The sequence below is a fragment of the Rhododendron vialii genome, chromosome 4a (genome assembly GCF_030253575.1).
Source record: "Rhododendron vialii isolate Sample 1 chromosome 4a, ASM3025357v1".
In the NCBI taxonomy this organism is placed as follows: domain Eukaryota; kingdom Viridiplantae; phylum Streptophyta; class Magnoliopsida; order Ericales; family Ericaceae; genus Rhododendron; species Rhododendron vialii.
Window position 1 is genome coordinate 4,053,534 of NC_080560.1, and position 18,604 is coordinate 4,072,137.

The window sequence follows — 18,604 nt, forward strand, 5'->3', positions numbered from 1 at the left end:
TGTTAGAGAATGATGGATCGAAACATAGGTGAAATACAAGATGGCATATAGCAAAGTATTCATAGTTTGCTCCATAAGCAAAGCAAGAAATGTAAGAGAACCCAGATTAAACCATTTATTGATGAAAGCGTAACGAAATACTAGTAAATAGGAGATGTTTCTTATTATCACGAGAAGCAGATGGTAAAACGACCCGCTGAGTAGGAAAAGGACACCATTTGGCAAGCCCAAAAATCTATCGGAGCCGGAAATTACTTGCGACAAGTTTTTCCCTCCTCATCGTGCAGAATAGCACTATTCGAGCTGCTTACGTTTCTGAAATAGCAGAATTTACCATCACCATATTGGTAGGCTTGCTGGGTACTCCAACTTCCAGCGACTATCGATTTCCCCTTTCGAAGCAGAACACTCTGCCCGTTCTGCAAATTCTTGAGAGAACTAACTGAGAATCCAGAACCGCCATCCTTAACCCCCTGCTCGTTATAACCCAATGTCAAATTCGTTACCATAGAGAAAGTTCCATTTCCGTTGTCCACATCTTCCAAGTATAGATACAGAGGAAATCTCTTGGATGACTTCGTTGAGAAAAAAGATGACGACGACTTGGCATCGACACTGTCATTGAAGTTGATTATTTGGTTGACAATCTGCAAATCCCCATCTTTCCCCAACACCATAAAGTTGCTGAAATCGAATAGTTGGATTGCATTTGTGGCGATCTTTCCGTGGGACGACTTCACCCATCCAACTGATGACACAGATTTGTTAACCGTCGTCAGAAAATTTCCATTTATACCTGTAAAGTTAGAAACCAGGCTCACAACAGCGGGTAATACAGAGTGTTTCAAAAGCTGGCCTTCGGTTTTTACACTCTCCTTGTCCAACCAAACATGCAAATTGGCATCTATGAGCCACACATTCAAGGCATTCGTCACACGAAATGCAAACTCATGGGTCTTTCCATCGAGTATTGTCCCCAGAAAGGGAGTGACTTCAATATCATAGGAAGGGAGATCAAACGATCCAATCCCCGTAATAGGTCTCCACAGAAGGGGATTAAACCCTCCGGTATAGATCACAGTAAAAGGCCAAACCGCGCCAATTTCCATGCCGTCCAATGCGACCACAACCTCCCTAAAAGCCCCGTTTTGGAGTGGCATTGATAGATTATTCGCGGTAATAAAGTTGTTCGGCAAATTGGTATACCAGAACTCATCATTCTCATGAAATGAAACATAGACTTCCACCACAGCCCTATATGCATTTTGGGGAATCATGAACTTTTTCGACGTTGTATCAGCCGAATTTCCGATGCGAAACCACAACCCGTCATTCGAAGGAATATTTTGCGAAATGGGAATGATCAAATCAGCCGAAGAACCATACCCACTAACTGAATTACCCGAATTCACTTCAGCAGGATAGAAATGGATTGTTATCTTCGCATGATACACACCAGTGTACACGTCATTGACCAAGTTACCAAGAAAAACAGCAAGTGTTTGATTATTCATTAGCAATGAATAATACCTTGTAATGTCCTTCTTTACGGTCCAAACTATTCCGCTGGCTGTCGGCTCCGCCGTGCAGCTCCGGAGAAGCTCCACGCCGCCGAGCCAAACCCCGAAAATGCGATCAAATTGGGTACCTTTACATGTAGCCTCCCATTGGAGGACAATTTTGGCGAAATTTTGAGATGGGCAATTTGAGGGAGGGGTATAATTGGCAAGAACTGGTGGACTACCATAGGTGTAGCCGAAATCGTGTTGAAGGAGGAGGTAGGAGCATGGTTTGGTTTTGGGAAGTTGGATGGGTTTGGTTACTTCGAAGAATGTGGTGGGGTGGGTTTTGGTGGAGAGGTCAGAGATGAGTTCTGGCCTGAAGTGGGTTTTCTTGTGGATGTAATTGTTTGCCGTGGCGGAGAGAGAGTGGTGGAGGAGGGAGAGAGAGAGGAGGAGGAGGAGGAGGAGGCGGAGGACGGACGTCATTGGTGGGTTTGATGTTCCTCTGTTTCAGACCTCTATGAGAGAGATACTTATAAGTACGGTATATGCTAGTTGTGAGGTGTGGAAAATCTTGTGTTTCTTTTCTTGGGTCATCGTCAATGGCGTGTGCAAAATTTTGCACAAGAAAGGAGAGGCTTGCTCTTGGAGTGCAAGGTGCTCCAAGCACAAATCAAACTAAACAGAGTGTTATGTCCTAATCAACCGGAGTCGGATGCATGGATATTTTTTTTTTCTATTGAATTCTGTCAAGTATTACTTGTTCAATTAGACTCGGTAGAATCGTATCTTTGTGCACCACAATATCTAATGTCAATTTGGATCTTTCCCCCCCGTAATATTACTACCCAAAACCGTTGTATCAACTCTCTCTACTATTGCGAGCAATCAATCACTCGAGGCAAAGAGCCGGATTGGCCCTTTCAAAAGCTTTTTAGTTGCTACCAAATTTCAAAAACAATAAGAGAAAAATGGTTTCTGCAGCGACCAATTATTTCATGACCCACATAGATGTGTGTATATGCTTGTATGACTGGGATCCTCTCTATTTCCAAAAGGGAACTTTGACAGAGAAGCATTTTACAGATATTTTTGCGCCAACTTTGATCGAAATTGTTCACATTTGAGAACTTGTAAGAACCGTCAACCACGCGAAAACTCTTGAAATGCGAACATAAAATTACTTTTTTGATTCCAAGGTTTCAATTCCAGCTTTCATATCTATATGGGTCATAAAATTTTTGATAAAATCCTTCCCGATCGGTTTGGTTCGGTTCAATTAACTATTGGGGTGAGATGTCATCCCTAATTATGACCTAACTCATAAATGTTTGATTTTTTTTTTTTTCGTTTTAATTTGGGCCCCCCGAATTTAAATTCTAGTTGTGCCACTTTTTTTTTTTGATAATTAGTTGTGCCACTTATTGGAACGACATGATTCATCAAGCCACCAAGGTGACTAAAGTGAACTCTCTCTCTCTCTCTCTCTCTCTCACTTGATATTTGGTTGGTATCTGGTTGAGAAGATGGGCGTTTTGTTGCGAAGGGGTCTTTAGGTTGTGTTTTTTTGGTCTTAACTTAAATCTGAAAATTGTCTTTATTTGAAATTTTTTTTGGCAAAATTTGTAGTTTTGTGCCAAATTTTTTTGGGTTATTGATTCGTCTCGATGAGAGGAATTGAAAAAGTAAAATTTTGGCACTTTTACCCTAGTATTTTAGAAATAACCACTTTTTAGTGCATTTTTCCGCTAAAAAATGATTATTTCTCAAAATACTTGGTAAAAGTAAAAAAATTTACTTTTCCAATTCATTTCGTCGAGACAAATCAATAACCTACAAAAGTTTGGCGCAAAACTAATAAATGCAAAAAAAATTAAATAAAGACAATTTTCAGATTTAAGTTAAGTCCAAAAGAACGAAGCCTGGGAGCAAAAAGATACAGATAAAGGATGAGTGATGTTGCTTTGGTCTGGTGGAGGAATAGGAAACAATGCTCAAGATAATGAGGGCCCGATTGGATGCGGGTATAATTTTGGGGTATTATTTATGAAGGATGGATAAAATAAGATGGGGTGTTATTTATAGAGGGGGATAAAATAAGATGGTTTGGATGGAAAACTTGCAGGGGGATTAGAAAAGGGGATAAATTATTATTTGGTTTGGATGAGAGATAAAATGGGGATAATGGTAGAAGATGTAAAAAAACTATCAAACGACTCTTTTACTCTTTTGCAGTCTCAAACTTAATTATGCATAACATTAATTATATAATTGTAAAACTTTACTTTTTGACAATTTTAAGGATGGAAAATATGATGTCATCTGATACAGAAGGAAGGAGCCCTATTGGCAAGAAATTTTTTAGTGCCAGGTGGGCACAGGCCACGTGGTGCCGAGTACGCATTTCGGTCGTTCAAACATGTTTTGAATGACCCAAATCTATTGCTTGAGGGGGTGTTTAGGTAATTTTATACTAAAAAATTACCCAAACAGATCTGAGCCGTCCAAAACACGTTTGGACAGTCGAGATCGTGCTCAGCACCATGTGGCCCGTGCCCACCTGGCACTGAAAAACTTCTATTTGCAAAATTGAAAAAATTGCTCTACAGCAACCAATTATATATTTTATGACCCACATAGATGTGTGTATATGCTTGTGTGACTGGGATCCTATCTATTTGCAAAAGGAAACTTTGTCAGACAAGCATTTGCAAGATCTACTAGAAGGCGAGCAGATTGCTGATTCCACACTGAGAAAATAACACTGAGAAAATAAAAATGAAGAAGAAAATATTATTGAACTGAAAAGAGCAATGATAAAAATACACCCCTACCAACCACACTCCTCTCACATATACATGGATACTGTATAGTATGTACTTGTGGAGCCCCTACACTGGGATGGAACCTATGCGTATGTGAGATAGTGAGAGAGATGTAATTGATCGATGTGTACCTATTATTTTTGTTTTACTAGTATAAAACATATGAATGGGAAAAGAAAAATGGTTTTTACACTCTTTTTTTTTTTATATTCACTTTAATTTTTTGTCTTTTAATTAAAAAAAAATAGTACAAACAGTCTCACTGCCTCAGCACTAAAAAAAAAGAGCGTGCCTCCGTTTGGAACTTAGGAAAAAAAAAGGAAAAGAAAAGAGAAGAAAAATGGGAGAAGAAATTTACTATTCAATAAATTTGAAATCTTTATTTTATTTTCTCTTTCTCTTTCAACCAAACAATGAAAATTTTTTTTCTTGAGTTCCAAACAGAGTGAGGGGAGTGTAAAAATCGAATTGGGGATGATACTGTGCAGTGGTATGCGCAGAACTGTATTGTGCACCTCTGAGCCGTCGGATCGTGCATCCGATGGCTCGAATTTCATCTCGGCGCTCTCGATCGTTGATTGCCGAGAGAAGATCTAAGCCGTTGAATTCACGATTTGATGGCTCAAAAATGCGCAGCACGGTTCTGTGTATATTACTGCACGAGTGCAATTTTGTTCACCCTCCACTTAAGAGGGTGAACATTACCATCCTCCTTATTGATTGAAATGGTATGGATCCGGTGATGTCATGCTTACCAAAAAGTGGTAATGTCATGCTTACCAAAAAGTGTTGGTAAGCATAACATCACCTTGTGGTGGGATTCATACTATTTCAACCAATAGAAAGGAAGGTAATATTCACCCTTCTTAAGTGGAGGGTGAACAAAACTCAACTCTTACTGCACCGCACTGATGTGAAGTCCTCACCACTCCCCCATGGTAAAATAAGTAGACATTTGGATCGGATGGAGTATTTTGGTTTTTTTGCAAGATCTTGAAGGCGAGCAGGAGCAGATTACTGATTCTACAATCTACCCTGATAAAAGAATTCCTCTGTGGTTTTTCTTTTTGGTAGCTCTCTGCGACTTTTTGGTGAAATAAATTTTACTTACCTAAAAAAAAAAAAAATTAAAGATGATGAAGAAAAGATTACTGGATTCAACTGAATCGCGCGCATAAGTCTAATGAACCTTAGGGTTTCTACTTGCTCTCGCATTTGACAAGAAATCTGCAGTGTCATCTCAAGTTTTGTGGATTTAATTCAAAACTCGAGACAACAATGTCAATGGATCCATACTACGAGCAGAGATTGAGAGACGAGGTCATCTACCTTCACTCCCTCTGGCACCAAGGCCCACCTCCTCGACAAAACCCTAACCCTAATAACTACCCCAATCACACCACCTCGACCCACCTCCTCCCTCCTTCCAATCCCCCCCAATTCAAGAAACCCAAGAGACCCAAGAAGACCCCTCCCCAATCCGACCTCGAATGGCCCTGCAACGAAACCCCCGCGGACCCCGACCAGCCGGGTTGGCCTGCTCCTACTCCTGCTCCGATCACCCGGGTTCTCACGCCTGAAGAACAAGCTCGATTCGCCGCGGCCCGGATCCAGAACAAGGCCGTGGCCGCCGTGGAAGCGTTTTTCGCGGGTAATTTGGACAGTGATGGGGAGGAGAGTGATGAAGATGATGAGGTGACGGGTGAGGATGGGTACGAGGAGTACCAGTTCTTTTTGAAGTTGTTTACGGAAGAGGAGGAGTTGAAGGGGTTGAGGGGGTACTGTGAGAAGAATTGGGAAGGGGGGAGTGATTTTATTTGCTTGGTTTGTGGTGGGATTGGGAAGAGGAAGAGGTTTAAGAACTTGGTGGCTGTTGTGCAGCATTCGGTGTCGATAGCGAGGACGAAGAAGAAGAATGCACACAGAGCTTATGCACAGGTTGTGTGTAGGGTTCTTGGTTGGGATGTTGATCGGCTTCCGACTATCAATTCGCCGTTGGATAAACCTGTTGAGTCTCAGGTAACTAGCATTTTTAATGGACCCTTTTTTGATGGAAGATGTTTATTTGAATCAATGGAATGGAAAATTGTTGGTGTTGAATTTCAATTGTCATGGTAACTAGCATTTACATCAATTGCATTTGCTCACGTTTATATGCGTGGTTGTTTATACCTTTCGATTATGATATTGAAGGGAAATGCTGAGGTTGCTGTTGGAGAGTCGAGTATGATCAACCAAGATTTGGCTTTGGCAAATGTTAGTAATGGAAAAACCATTCAGAAGGAGGTTTCCGATGTTGATCAGGAAGGAGAAATACCCAGTTCTAGTATTCCTGGGACTTCTGTTATCGGTGATAATGCATGTGATGCTTTGTGGGCCTATTTTCATGACTTGTTGAGTAGTAGTACGTAGATACGGTTTTGAGATACTGTAAATTGAAACTATGTTATAAGTTGTCTCTTGCTTCTTGTGCCTTGCAGAACTCTGTGAAGGATGGTGATGCCAATAAGTGTTTGGAAAAGCCTGACAATGGGGTTCAGAGTTTTGGTGATGGGAATATAGAAGGAGTGGTTACTTGCCTGGTGAGATGTCAATTCTTCTCATGTTCTTTTTAATGTTTTCCATTTTTTCTGGTCGTTTTCAATCACTCCTACTATTTATGCTAATCGACCTTATACACTTGCTACTACAAGTTCATAAGCATAACCTTAAACTAATTTGTTTTGAGCAGGGTCAATTGTGTTAGTATCTTTCAGTTGTTCTACCTATTGACTCGTAATTTCTTTGGAAAGCATTATTATGGAATCGTGTAGAGTCTTGTATGTATCACTATGGTGGGAAGATTTAGCAACTCGGCTAAAGGCCATGGCATATATCTGGGAAATGACAATTAGTGATATTCTGAACATGTATAAAGTTTTCTGCGATTCTTGTGATTTTACGATTTATGAGGTCCGATGAATTGAGGAGGTGTAAGGCAGTACTATTATTTAACTTGAAAATGGAAAATGGAACTTTTGGAACTTTTTGGCCTTTCTTTTTTCACTACAGCTAACAATACGTTCAATGCAGGTACATAGCGAGGACAATGGCACTGGAAATGAAATAAGAGACAATCAAAAGGCGATTGTAGTTGTTAATGAACCAGAGGAAAATAATGGGAAGGCGCACTGATTCGGAAGTTGCAGGCATGGTGGCACTGGCAATGAATCTCAAGGAAGCTAGGGATTTCTTGGTGAGAGAATTCTTCTCACTTACGGATCGGTTGTTTCTGCTATTCCCTGATTGTGTGTTTGCATCATTTGGTGCCTGTGGTTGTTGTACATTAAATTATCTGCAGGTGTATTTGATGGTAGATGGTCTTTGTTTCGATTACAAATAACATCTTATTTGCTGCTAGGAAGAATGCAGTGGGACTAGTGTGGAACACTTCAGCAAAATTAGTGCTGCATCCATGTCAATATCTTGTAGGAGTATAAGCTGAGAACAATCAAAATTTACGTGTTAAGTTTGCATGCTGCAAATTAAATGCTAGTGTGGCCTTGTTCGTTTTGGGGTCTCAAAACCCCTATGCATGGGCTCCAATAAATTTTCTCCATCTGTCTCTCTCTTCACTTATCACTCTCAAAAACCTTTATTAAAACCCAAACCGAACTGTGCTTGGTACTGCCAAGTGGTATGCATCTCCTTGGTATGGCTGCCACGTGGAATAACTTGAAAGAGACGTGTCAGACTCCCAAGTCCCAACACAGCAGTGTTTTGTTCATATCAAGAGGCAACAATATCCTCTTACTGCTAAGTTGTCTTTTGAGTTTTGGTGATTCAAAAGCTGTGTGAAAAATCTATAGTAGAAGCAGGAAATAGCCAAATAGGGATAGAGGTCAGGGTCTCAGGGAGCTCTGCCACCGGAAGTGATGACGGCAACGACGTACGAATCGGTGGAAGGAGGGGAGAACAAGGCGAAGCTCGATCCTCGTTCAAAGGAGGACGAGGGTGGTATTGAGATTGACAAACTCCAGGACAAGGTTCCACCAGATGTGTCTGGTCCTGCCCATGGGCTTGTTTTCTCTGCGGCAAAAAAAGTTGGAGATGAGGAGGAGAAAGATTGGGGCATGGCTTCTTCTGTTTAGTGGATCACACAGCTTTTATTGTACATAAGCTCTTGTTTAGATAGTCTCTCTTGTTTAGATAGTCTCTCTCTCTCTCTCTCTTGCTGGTGGGTTGTAATTTAGAACTTATAGTAATACTAATACCTATTTGCAACCAAACATTTGTCGAAAACGCTAGACTCTGTTTTCTTTTACCGCGGTCATTCAATAGTGTCCGAGTCTCGAGAGAAATGGTGGTGGTTCACGAACCTTCTCACCGTAGCGATTGTGTTGGGTCATTGTAAGAAACTCAGGTGTATGAATTTGGCGTTTCCGACTTGTGAACCTCTCCCCCATTGTAGGAATGTAACAGCCGAGCATTTGTTGCATCTATGGTTACTGATTAGTCTAGAAGAGAGAAGTCAAAACATAAAAAGTTACTGTATGAACAAAAGCAAGTTTACTAAACACGAAAAAAATGCCAAATAGGTTGTTTTATTAGTTTTAGTGCCCTATTAAACATTCTATTGGAAAGTTAACGAGTTTTAAGAATATGTTCAAGTGGATGAAAAAAACTTATTCGCAGAGCTCCGTGAATAAGGATTTATGAAGGTGAATTGCGGCCGTTCAAAAGTGTTTTGAACGGGTGAGATCGTGTGGGTTCCATTTTTAACTTATTCACCGAGCTCCGCGAATAAGTTTCTCTCCGAGTGGATACAAGACCGATCTCGAACAATTTATTTTCGCTTATCCACCCTAGCGGTAGCGGCGTTCTTTCTACTTTTGCCATGCCTGCCACGTACAAGAAACGTGGCAGAGTCCAACATATATAGCATGATTCTGTTCTCATAAAAACAGAGGCCTAACGTTTTCTCCTGTTACGTAAATTTAACTAACAAGCTGGGTGACAATTCCTGGTACTAGTAAAAGAGGAGGAAATTACAGGAGAAGATGTCAGGGTCGCAGGGAGCGCTGCCGCCGGGGGTGATAACGGCGACGAGGTACGAGTCGGTGGAAGGGTCGGAGAGCAGGCCCAAACAACAAGTGCGTTCGGCGGAAGATGAAGGCGGTGTTGAGATTGAGAAACTGGAGGACAAGGTCCCAGGGGACCTCGCCGGGCCTGGGCCTCTCCCGGTTTTCGTTCCCGGCAGACGGTTGGGAGGTGATCAGGATGAGGAGGGCAAGAAAGATTCTGGTGTCACTGGCACCGGCGCCGCCTGAAGCTCTCTCTCTCTCTCTCTCCTTGGTCCATGTTTGTTGTATACAAACGAAGTGTGTGTAAATAGAAGTGCATGCTGTTATAAAGAACAAATCAGTTGCTTAGAATGCTATAACTGCCCTATCTCTTGAGGGGAAAAAACGTACTATGATTACAGTTTTGAAACTAACTCTAGACACAATTGCGTTCAGAGTTGTTGGGCATATTGTCGTTTATATGCGTCGATCAGCTTCGACCACAGTTGTGTCTTGGAGTCGCAGAAACCGGAGGGGTGTTATGCGGAGATTGAGGATGCGCCGAAAGATTTTTTGTGTTGGGAAAAATGGAGTAGGAGGCAGTGTGATCTTTGTACAATGAACGCTGAATGAGAGTCCATAGCTTGTTTGCGATTGTACTAGGATTCGCTTCCCTTTATGTCAGTCTAAAATTAAGCACGGATAGGACTAATTTCGGTAAAACATAAGGCCTTGTTTGTTGGGGGGGGGGGGGGTTCGAGGGTTGATTTTTAGAGTAATGAGTGAAAAAGATAGATAAATTTTTTTTTTTGAAAACCGTGCCAAAAAAATTGAGTCCCCCAAATAAACAAGGTCTAATTCATTGTTGGGTAAGAAAAAAAATTAGGTGAACAGTTTCACCTAGCTAGGGGTCGTTTCCCTTCAAGTTTTTGTGAAAAATCGTAGATCATTTTACCATCACACTAATCAACAAGTTGTGGCATTTTAGTTGCTTGTTCACACTAACTAACAACTTGTCAACTTCTTCTTTCTTAACAACTTATTCACTATCAAAAATAGCTAAAAACTTGATTGCAACAAATTCTTTTGCAAAATTTATGTACTACTGAAAATGTCCCCTTAGACTGTTTTTTCACTCAAAAAGATTTCATCTTTGTAACTTTTTTTAGGTTAGCGAGCAGGGATTTGAGTCAGCTTACACGCAGCTCGATTAAATTTTCTCTTCGATTGGATCAAAAGGCCGCCATCCACATCGAAACATGAAAATTCACAAAAAATTACTTGTACTCTCTCTGTCCCAAAATAAGTGTCATTTTTTGACAGTCGTGGCATTTACAAAATTTCTTATATTTTTCAATTTATAATTTCTTTAAAGATTTTTAAAATTTTGTATAATAAAACCAATTGAGATTTTTTAAACAAAATTCATATTATATAAAGATATTATAGATTAAAAAAAATACGTAGATAACATTTTAAGACCTCTCAAATAATAAAAAAAGAAAACTTAATTTGAGACGGAGGAAATTTTTTTTTTTTTACTGTCTGGCCTCAAGAATGAACCTAAGCAAATCAATCCTCCAACACAGGACAGACTAATCCAACAATATGGATCTTAATCTTAAATCCTTCTGGAAAGGAGATTTCGTCCGAAGTTAAGAAAGATGTAGGTCGAATAACAAACTTACACGTGGTGTTGTTTGGCTATCTCTGCCAGCTGTTTAGTCAACTTTGGCATGCCTGCCAGGTGCAATAGCTACGATAAAACACATGGCACAATCTCATAGAAAACAGAGGGATGTCCCTCCTCTTTTAATTGTTCTCTCTCATCGGAGATTAGATTCGAGAGTACTCTCGTTGGGGAAAAAAACCAGTGCCGAAAGTCTTCAACTTCTAAAAGAAAGGGTTGTCGGAAAAGATGTCAGGGGCGCAGGGAGCACAGCCGCCGGGAGCGACGACGGCGACGACGTACGAGTCGGTGGAAGGAGGGGAGAACAAGGCGAAGCTTGACATCCGTTCGAAGGAGGACGAGGGTGGTGTTGAGGTTGATAAACTCCAGGATAAGGTCCCCGACGCCGCCGGCCACGGCGGGCCGGTATTCGGTGCAGGAAAAGGGGAGGATGAGAACGAGAAAGATTTGGGTGTCACTGGAACCGCCTGAATCTGAATCCTACCATAAGATTAATGCCCAAAATTTTAGTGCATCAGGGTTTTTATCCTGGCATGTGACGGGTCTTTTATGCGCTAGAATTTTGGCATTAATAAAAACCGTCGGGTCATTGGCATCACCCTTTTGTCAATTGTGTTCTGTATATATTGTTGTGTTTAAGGTATAACATTTGTGATCTCTCCCTCTCTTTGTTTGCGTGTGTGGTATGTAGGGTTATGTGCTTGTGTAAAGAACTGTCCTAATTGAAGGAACTATTCAGGTTGGGCATTGCTAGCAAACTTCAATTTCAATTGCTTTTAGGTTGTTTACGCAATTAATGTACAAACAACGCCTATTTTCAGAACCCCACAAAAACAAAAAAGATTTACCTCTAGTGATTCAAAGGTAGATTATGGATGTGTTTGAAATCGTACGGTGCGCTTGATTTACATATCTAAGATCACGTTAATTTATGTAGGTAGATCTAAGATCACGTTGATTTATGTAGGTAGATTTACGTGTATATATCTTGATTTACATATCTAACGATCACGTTGATTTATGTAGGTAGATTTATGTGTATTGAACAATTTCGTGTATTGAACAATTTCGAATATGTCTCTGCTGCTGATTGGTTTAGAAAAGTATGATCACAAAGATTTTTAGAAAAGTATGATCACAAAGATTTATCCGGGAGAGAGAAAATGGAAAGAGTTGGCTGAGCTCGTGAGAACTCGTTCAAGACTGGTTGTTTAGATATATAGACAAAGCATGAATATTACTGTACCAAGCAAATTGCTTCTGTTGACTTTTCCTTTTTTTTTTTTTTATAGAAAAACAAAAGGGAATCATATAGAAAAACGAAATATAAAAACCACTAGTAGGGGAAATATGAAAACCACTAGCAGGGGACGCTACGCTTTTTTCCTTCATGCGTAGGTCAAGAAATTCTATAAATAAAATCGAATAAAATAAATATACTCAACTTTTTTAGAGAAAGTTTAAATGATGTTACCTAATTTGCTGATAAGTACAGGTACAAAGATGGGCCGAGAATTTTAAACTAAAAATTGAACAAGTTACTAGTAACTTTATTTAGGCGTTAAAAAATCCAACTCCACTATAGGTTCCGATTAAATGGTATCAATGGTGCACTGACCGGGTTGTGGGGTCCACCTTGAGGACCTGCACGAATGATCCAAAATTTGTCATTAATTTTAAAATATTTTTAAGTGCTCTTGTAAAAAATCAATTCAGTCGGATAACTGGAAGTACTTGATCTAATATATCAGTTTTTCATTCAAAATGAGCTTAATGAACGTTTGAATCATTCGTGCAGGCCCCGAGAGGGCCTTGTGTTTCGATTGGTACACTATCGGTATTATTTCATTGGTAACTATCGGTATTATTTTCCGTAAAAAATCAGAGCTAATCAAGTTCAATCTGTAATCGATCAAAATTTGTTTTTAGATCCATTCGCTTGATAAAAAAAATCAAGTTTGAACATAATTTAAGCAATTTCCAGAGAGAGAGAGGGAGGGAGAAATTTTCTTCAAACATGCATGAGGGGGAGGGTTGGGTTGGAGAGGGAAGATGTTTCGTAAGCCAGTTTCATGGTAGGGGATTGAGTGTGGCTTAGTCCTTGGGACAGGAAGCAAGGTGGGAGAGAAGAAGGAATTTGCTGAGTTGGCGAGCCTTGATTGGTGGGGCGGTAAGCCAGTTTCATGGTAGGGGATTGAGTGTGGCTTAGTCCTTGGGACAGGAAGCAAGGTGGGAGAGAAGAAGGAATTTGCTGAGTTGGCGAGCCTTGATTGGTGGGGCGGATGAGGAGGGTTTTCCAACGGATACGGATATAATTATTCTCTCATAATAAACATAGAGAGAAAGAGAGAGGGAATGGGTTTTTAGACAAAAGTGCACTTCATTTTTTGTCTTATGTAGAATTTCAGATAGATTATCCCTACTATTTACTCCTCATCCTTATTAATTAGAGGGTTTCAAATTGAAAAACCCTAAACTGTTGTGTTGCAAAAAAAAAAAAAAAAAACCTAATTCGAAAATTTGAAAAACCCCTAATTCGAAAATATGAGAAACCCTCTCTCTCTTCTCTGGAAATTTTGAGTGTCAATGGAGGAAGAAGGGGAAAGGGGGTTATCTGTTCGCGATTGTTAGGAGGACTGAACTGAACTGAAGGAGAAGGAGAAGGAGAAGGGAAGGGCGACTAGGGTTTTATTTATTATTATTAACAAAACGACGTTGTTTTGGATATGACGTCAGCGGTTGTGGAAATTGTTGTGTCCGTACGTTGCGTGAGTAGCATTTCCGGTGAAAAAAATTCCAAGCAAGAAACAGTCTCGAACCAGAAAAGGGCATGGGCATCGCGTTCTTCATTCTCCTCGGCCCACTTTTTTCTTTCACTTTTGAGTCCTTTCTTGGGCCACTCCAGAAGCACGAAGTCAAATGGACCACAGGTTGGGCCCATGGCTGACTAAAGAACCGGCTAATCTACGCAGATCAAACGATTCCCCAGGCAGCGAAGGGAGGGCAGACGAGAAGTCATGGAGAAGAAGAGTGGAAGATCAAAATTGAACATCGCCATCATTCACCCAGACCTCGGAATCGGTAATAAATCCTATACATATAAAATAGCCGGTCCTCATAATAGTCCTTGTTGTCCTATATCTTGATCTCTTTGATACTTGAGCTTATAGTCTATTTCTTGCAGTAATCTTGAAAGAATTTGGATTTTCGACTTGTTATGTGTGTGGAATTTGTAGTTTCAGTCAATTATTTTGTTGGTTTTTGTGATCTCTTATCTGCATTAGTTTTTTTTGCGAAAAAAAACTGAGGATTTAAAGGATTGGTTATATCTGATGATGTCTAAATTGGGAAGATTGACGTGGGTTTTGTTTCCTTGAATTGAATAACATGGACTAGTACGTGTGTGTGTGTGTGTGTGTGTGAGAGAGAGAGAGAGAGAGAGAGAGAGAGAGAGAGAGAGAGAGAGAGAGATTTGATTTATGTGTTTGCACAATGTGTGTAGGGAGGTCAGGAGATTCGATGTAAAAGGAAAATTCGATATCTTTAATCACCAAAGTTCTAATGCTTCGGGCATGTCGTGTAGCTATGAGTTTTCTAGGATTCGTGTAGGAAAATGTTGTTTCTTTGATTTTAGTAGCTGTGAATTGTTTCTTTGATTTTAGTAGCTGTGAATCAACGCTGTTAGACCACACGCACTCATGTCGATGCGTCTGGAAATGTGTTTCGTTATTAGTTTGAGTAATAAGATACAACATTTCATTAGATTTTTTAGTTGTTTATGGGGGATTGTTGTACGTTTAGAAGTACCTTGCTAAATTTTAATCGTCTGATCTGTCCAAACCTGACTGGAATACAACATTCTGGGAAGTTTGTAACACATGACTTACCACGTTACGGTCCTTCGTAATCTCAATTACAGGTACCTTCATGTTTTCATGCTTTTGGATTAGCTGTTATATGCATTGCCAATAGAAATCCATGGAAATCATGGGTGTGGAGTTACTGGGGCTGACAAAGTAACAATGAGAGAAGTTAGTTGTGGACACCCCATTTCGATGTTGTGTGGACATAAAATTTTCTACCCCTTCCCTCCTGTTTTGCTTCTTTCAAAATTTGGTTCTTGTTTCAGGTTTCCTTCGTAGGATGAAGGGAGCTTGCCTCTAATGATTATGGTCCCCGCAACTTATGTAGCTACCTTTTGCCAAGAATTACTCTTAATGGAGAATTTAGTCCTTCTCACTATCACTCTAGTATTACGTTTTCTCATGCTCCTCTGTTTCTCATGGCTATTTGAAATCGTCGAATAAGAAGTTTCATTGTGCTATGAAATCTTGTCTTCACAACTGTTATCTCTATACTCACTCTGTAATGTTGCTATGTGCAGGAGGAGCTGAAAGATTAATTGTTGATGCTGCTGTGGAACTTTCATCCCATGGGCATAAAGTCCATATCTTTACTTCACACCATGACAGAACCCGATGTTTTGAGGAGACACTGGCTGGTGAGTATTAGATATATTTTCTCGTCATACTTTGAATGCATGGGCTTTTGCAATTTTAATTTGATATGTTATTCTTGATTTGGTTGGTTTGTTTATTTATTGTGATACTAGTTTATGCTTGAATTATATAAGGTTCTTAATTAAGGTTGCCACATGTATATTCGCTCACCTTTCTATCTAAAGCATCCAGTTTCGATGTTACATTCCATTCTTGCATGACCAGGATTAAGAATATTATCTTTGGAAAGCCTTAAAGATATCTTCCTTACACCTACTACGAGTATCTGTGTGATTATAACTTGTGCATGATTTTTCTGTTGAGTCTTTTTTCTTTTTTCTGGTATTCTGGGCCTACTCTTCTGCAAAATGAATCATGATATATACCATTAACATCTGTGCAAACGTCCAGGAACCTTTCCAGTTACAGTATACGGTGCCTTCATTCCCCGTCATGTTTTCTATCGACTGCATGCAGTATGTGCATATCTGAGGTGCATTTTTGTTGCTCTTTGCTTGTTGTTGATGTGGCCATCATTCGATGTTATACTTGCCGATCAAGTCTCTATTGTCATTCCGTTGCTGAAACTGAAGAAGTCTGCAAAGGTGATTCTATTTGTTTATTGTTATCAGTTTAATACTTTTGTTGTCATCAAAAAATCATGGTTATTATTTTTTCCGCTTCCTCTCCAGGTTGTATTCTACTGCCATTTTCCGGATATGTTGCTGGCTCAACACACAACAGTTCTTAGGAGGATGTATCGGAAACCCATAGACTTTTTAGAAGAAATAACAACTGGTCTCTTTCTGAATATTGCCTTTGTATTTCTCGCTTAAACTTCATTGCGTTGGACTGTGTATTTCACAATCTTAATGAACTGCACTGTGGATTTGCAGGTATGGCTGATTTGATTCTGGTTAACAGCAAATTTACTGCATCTACTTTTGCAAAGACATTTAAGAATCTTGATGCAAGAGGAATTAAGCCAGACGTGCTTTACCCAGCAGTCAACTTAGATCAGTTTGATGAACCGCATGCTTCTAAGTAACAAACATGCTTGTTCTTTGTATCTTTCAAGTTTTAGGCATGGTTTTAAATTGCACTTTTATACACTTAGAGCATTTTCCCCCTTTCCTCACAAATGTTTATAAGTTTGTGGGATCACTGTGCTATAGGTTGGATTTTCTCTCTATCAATCGCTTTGAAAGGAAAAAGAACATAGGTTTAGCAATATCTGCCTTTGCCATGCTTCACAAACTTGAAGAGGATGTTATTCAAGGTGGTAATGTGGCTAATGCTACCTTGACAGTTGCAGGCAACTCTCTCTCTCTCTCTCTCTCTCATACAGTCAGCTGTTTTCTTTTTTTCTATTCTTAAGCGTATTTTGTGACATATGGTATTGCTTTAGTATCATGTGCGAAGTGTACTATTTGCAGATGTTGGCTTTGTCTTTTTTCTGGGGCATTATTTTGATAAACATCTTTGCCAAATCCAGATACTTGGATTTCAATCCTAGGAAGATACTTCCTACACAGATTCTTCTCTTTGATTGCTGGCACCATTTTTGACGAATTTTTAGGAATGTTCTGATTAGGTGATTGTCAATGGATGGTAGTAGCATGATGTTGGCTTTGGTATGAGTACTTGGTGAGCCAGTGTTTCAGCTGCTTATTGTATGAGTAGAAGTTTGAAAAGTTGTTTATTATCCAAGTCTTATGCTCGCTAAATTGATGGAATTCAAGTGAGCTGTTGTGTGCATGCATTCCAGACGCTGAACGATGACATTTATAGCCACCTCAGTATTTACTTGGTTTTTTCATAAACCAAGGTAGATTTTTTTTTTTTATCTGTTCCATATAATACTTTTCTGCCCATCATCCTGATCTGGGTGAAGTCTATGCATGCTGGGATTCAAGATTTTGCAATCCCTGCTGGCATTTGCTCTCGAATCTCATCTACTAGTATGAGGAACCGATGCTACACTGCATGATCTCCCTGCATAAAAAGTCCGTCTTCATAATAAGAAAGGCGCCACCTTTTTTGTAGATGCGTCTGTATGCGTATTTTAGGATGCAGATTCACACCCTGTTTTATTTTGTCATTTGTTATGACCTATATTGTTTGCCTTTGGCTTCAGGTGGTTTTGACAAACGCCTGAGAGAGAATGTTGAATATCTGGAGGAATTGAAAAGCTTAGCAGAGAGGGAAGGAGTGTCCCACAAGGTCAAGTTCGTAACGTCATGCTCAACGGCTGAAAGAAATACTCTAATTTCCCATTGCCTGTGTGTGCTTTATACCCCAAAGGTGAATGAAATCTGGTTTTCACCTTAAAATTTATCAGACATCTTACACAAAAGATCTCATGATGCTTATAACAATTGTAGGATGAACATTTTGGGATTGTACCATTGGAGGCAATGGCAGCTCATAAACCCGTAATTGCATGCAACAGCGGGGGACCCGTTGAGACTATTAGGAACGGCATGACTGGGTTCCTTTGTGACCCTAACCCAGTAGAGTTCTCTTTGGCCATGGCTAAGTTCATTCAGGACCCTCAGACGGCAGAGAGAATGGGAGAGGAAGCTCAGAAACATGTTGCCGAATCATTCTCAACTAGAATTTTTGGGCAGCGTTTGGACCGATTTCTTGTTGATGTGGTTCGGGAAAAGAGGGAGTGAATCCAAAAAAGCACAAAGGATATGCTGTTCTTCTTGTTGACTTGCAGGATTTCTGGAAGGGGGCAAGGGAAATCGCACAAAAGATTTCTGTTATAAGACACTATTTAACGTGGAGTTTTATAGTAGAACTTAAAAAATACCAAGTACCGCTTCTGCACACAAAGAATACGACGGTTTCTTACTGTTGTAATTATGCGTAGTACAATGGTTAAAACTTGTAAAAATATGTTTGGGTTTTCACTTATGCTCTATCTTTTCAACTGTACATCTTCTAGCTAGCCCTTTAAACACACGGTGTAAATCATAAACCATGATATATTGAGCAACTAATTTACTCCGTTAATCTACAAGCAAGAAGAAAAGGAAAA

At 39.9% G+C, this 18,604-nt stretch overlaps 4 protein-coding genes across 6 annotated transcripts; 3 read left to right on the forward strand and 1 right to left on the reverse strand.

Annotated features, from left to right (window-relative positions):
- Positions 1-92: 92 nt before the first annotated feature.
- LOC131323403 (peptide-N4-(N-acetyl-beta-glucosaminyl)asparagine amidase A-like) lies at positions 93-2,168 on the reverse strand. Its single transcript, XM_058355175.1, has one exon. The coding sequence runs from the start codon at positions 1,986-1,988 to the stop codon at positions 252-254; it is 1,737 nt and encodes a 578-aa protein (XP_058211158.1). The 5' UTR covers positions 1,989-2,168; the 3' UTR covers positions 93-251.
- Positions 2,169-5,308: 3,140 nt separating this feature from the next.
- On the forward strand, positions 5,309-7,898 carry LOC131323405 (uncharacterized). 3 transcript variants are annotated; one of them, XM_058355176.1, is made up of 4 exons: positions 5,309-6,346; positions 6,521-6,685; positions 6,808-6,909; positions 7,400-7,898. In XM_058355176.1, the coding sequence occupies exons 1-4, from the start codon at positions 5,606-5,608 to the stop codon at positions 7,499-7,501; spliced, it is 1,110 nt and encodes a 369-aa protein (XP_058211159.1). In that variant the 5' UTR covers positions 5,309-5,605; the 3' UTR covers positions 7,502-7,898. The 3 variants fall into 3 exon arrangements, with proteins under 3 accessions (XP_058211159.1, XP_058211160.1, XP_058211161.1); XM_058355177.1 differs by having other exon boundaries at positions 6,521-6,583; XM_058355178.1 differs by lacking the exon at positions 6,521-6,685.
- Positions 7,899-11,160: 3,262 nt separating this feature from the next.
- LOC131323406 (uncharacterized) lies at positions 11,161-11,817 on the forward strand. The gene has a single exon (XM_058355180.1). It carries the CDS (start codon positions 11,288-11,290, stop codon positions 11,528-11,530), a length of 243 nt encoding a protein of 80 aa, XP_058211163.1. The 5' UTR covers positions 11,161-11,287; the 3' UTR covers positions 11,531-11,817.
- A 2,056-nt stretch (positions 11,818-13,873) lies between these two features.
- LOC131323407 (uncharacterized) lies at positions 13,874-18,480 on the forward strand. Its single transcript, XM_058355181.1, has 8 exons — positions 13,874-14,140; positions 15,444-15,560; positions 15,970-16,163; positions 16,251-16,356; positions 16,455-16,602; positions 16,734-16,873; positions 17,696-17,862; positions 17,943-18,480. Exons 1-8 carry the CDS (start codon positions 14,077-14,079, stop codon positions 18,234-18,236), a joined length of 1,230 nt encoding a protein of 409 aa, XP_058211164.1. The 5' UTR covers positions 13,874-14,076; the 3' UTR covers positions 18,237-18,480.
- Positions 18,481-18,604: the final 124 nt, after the last annotated feature.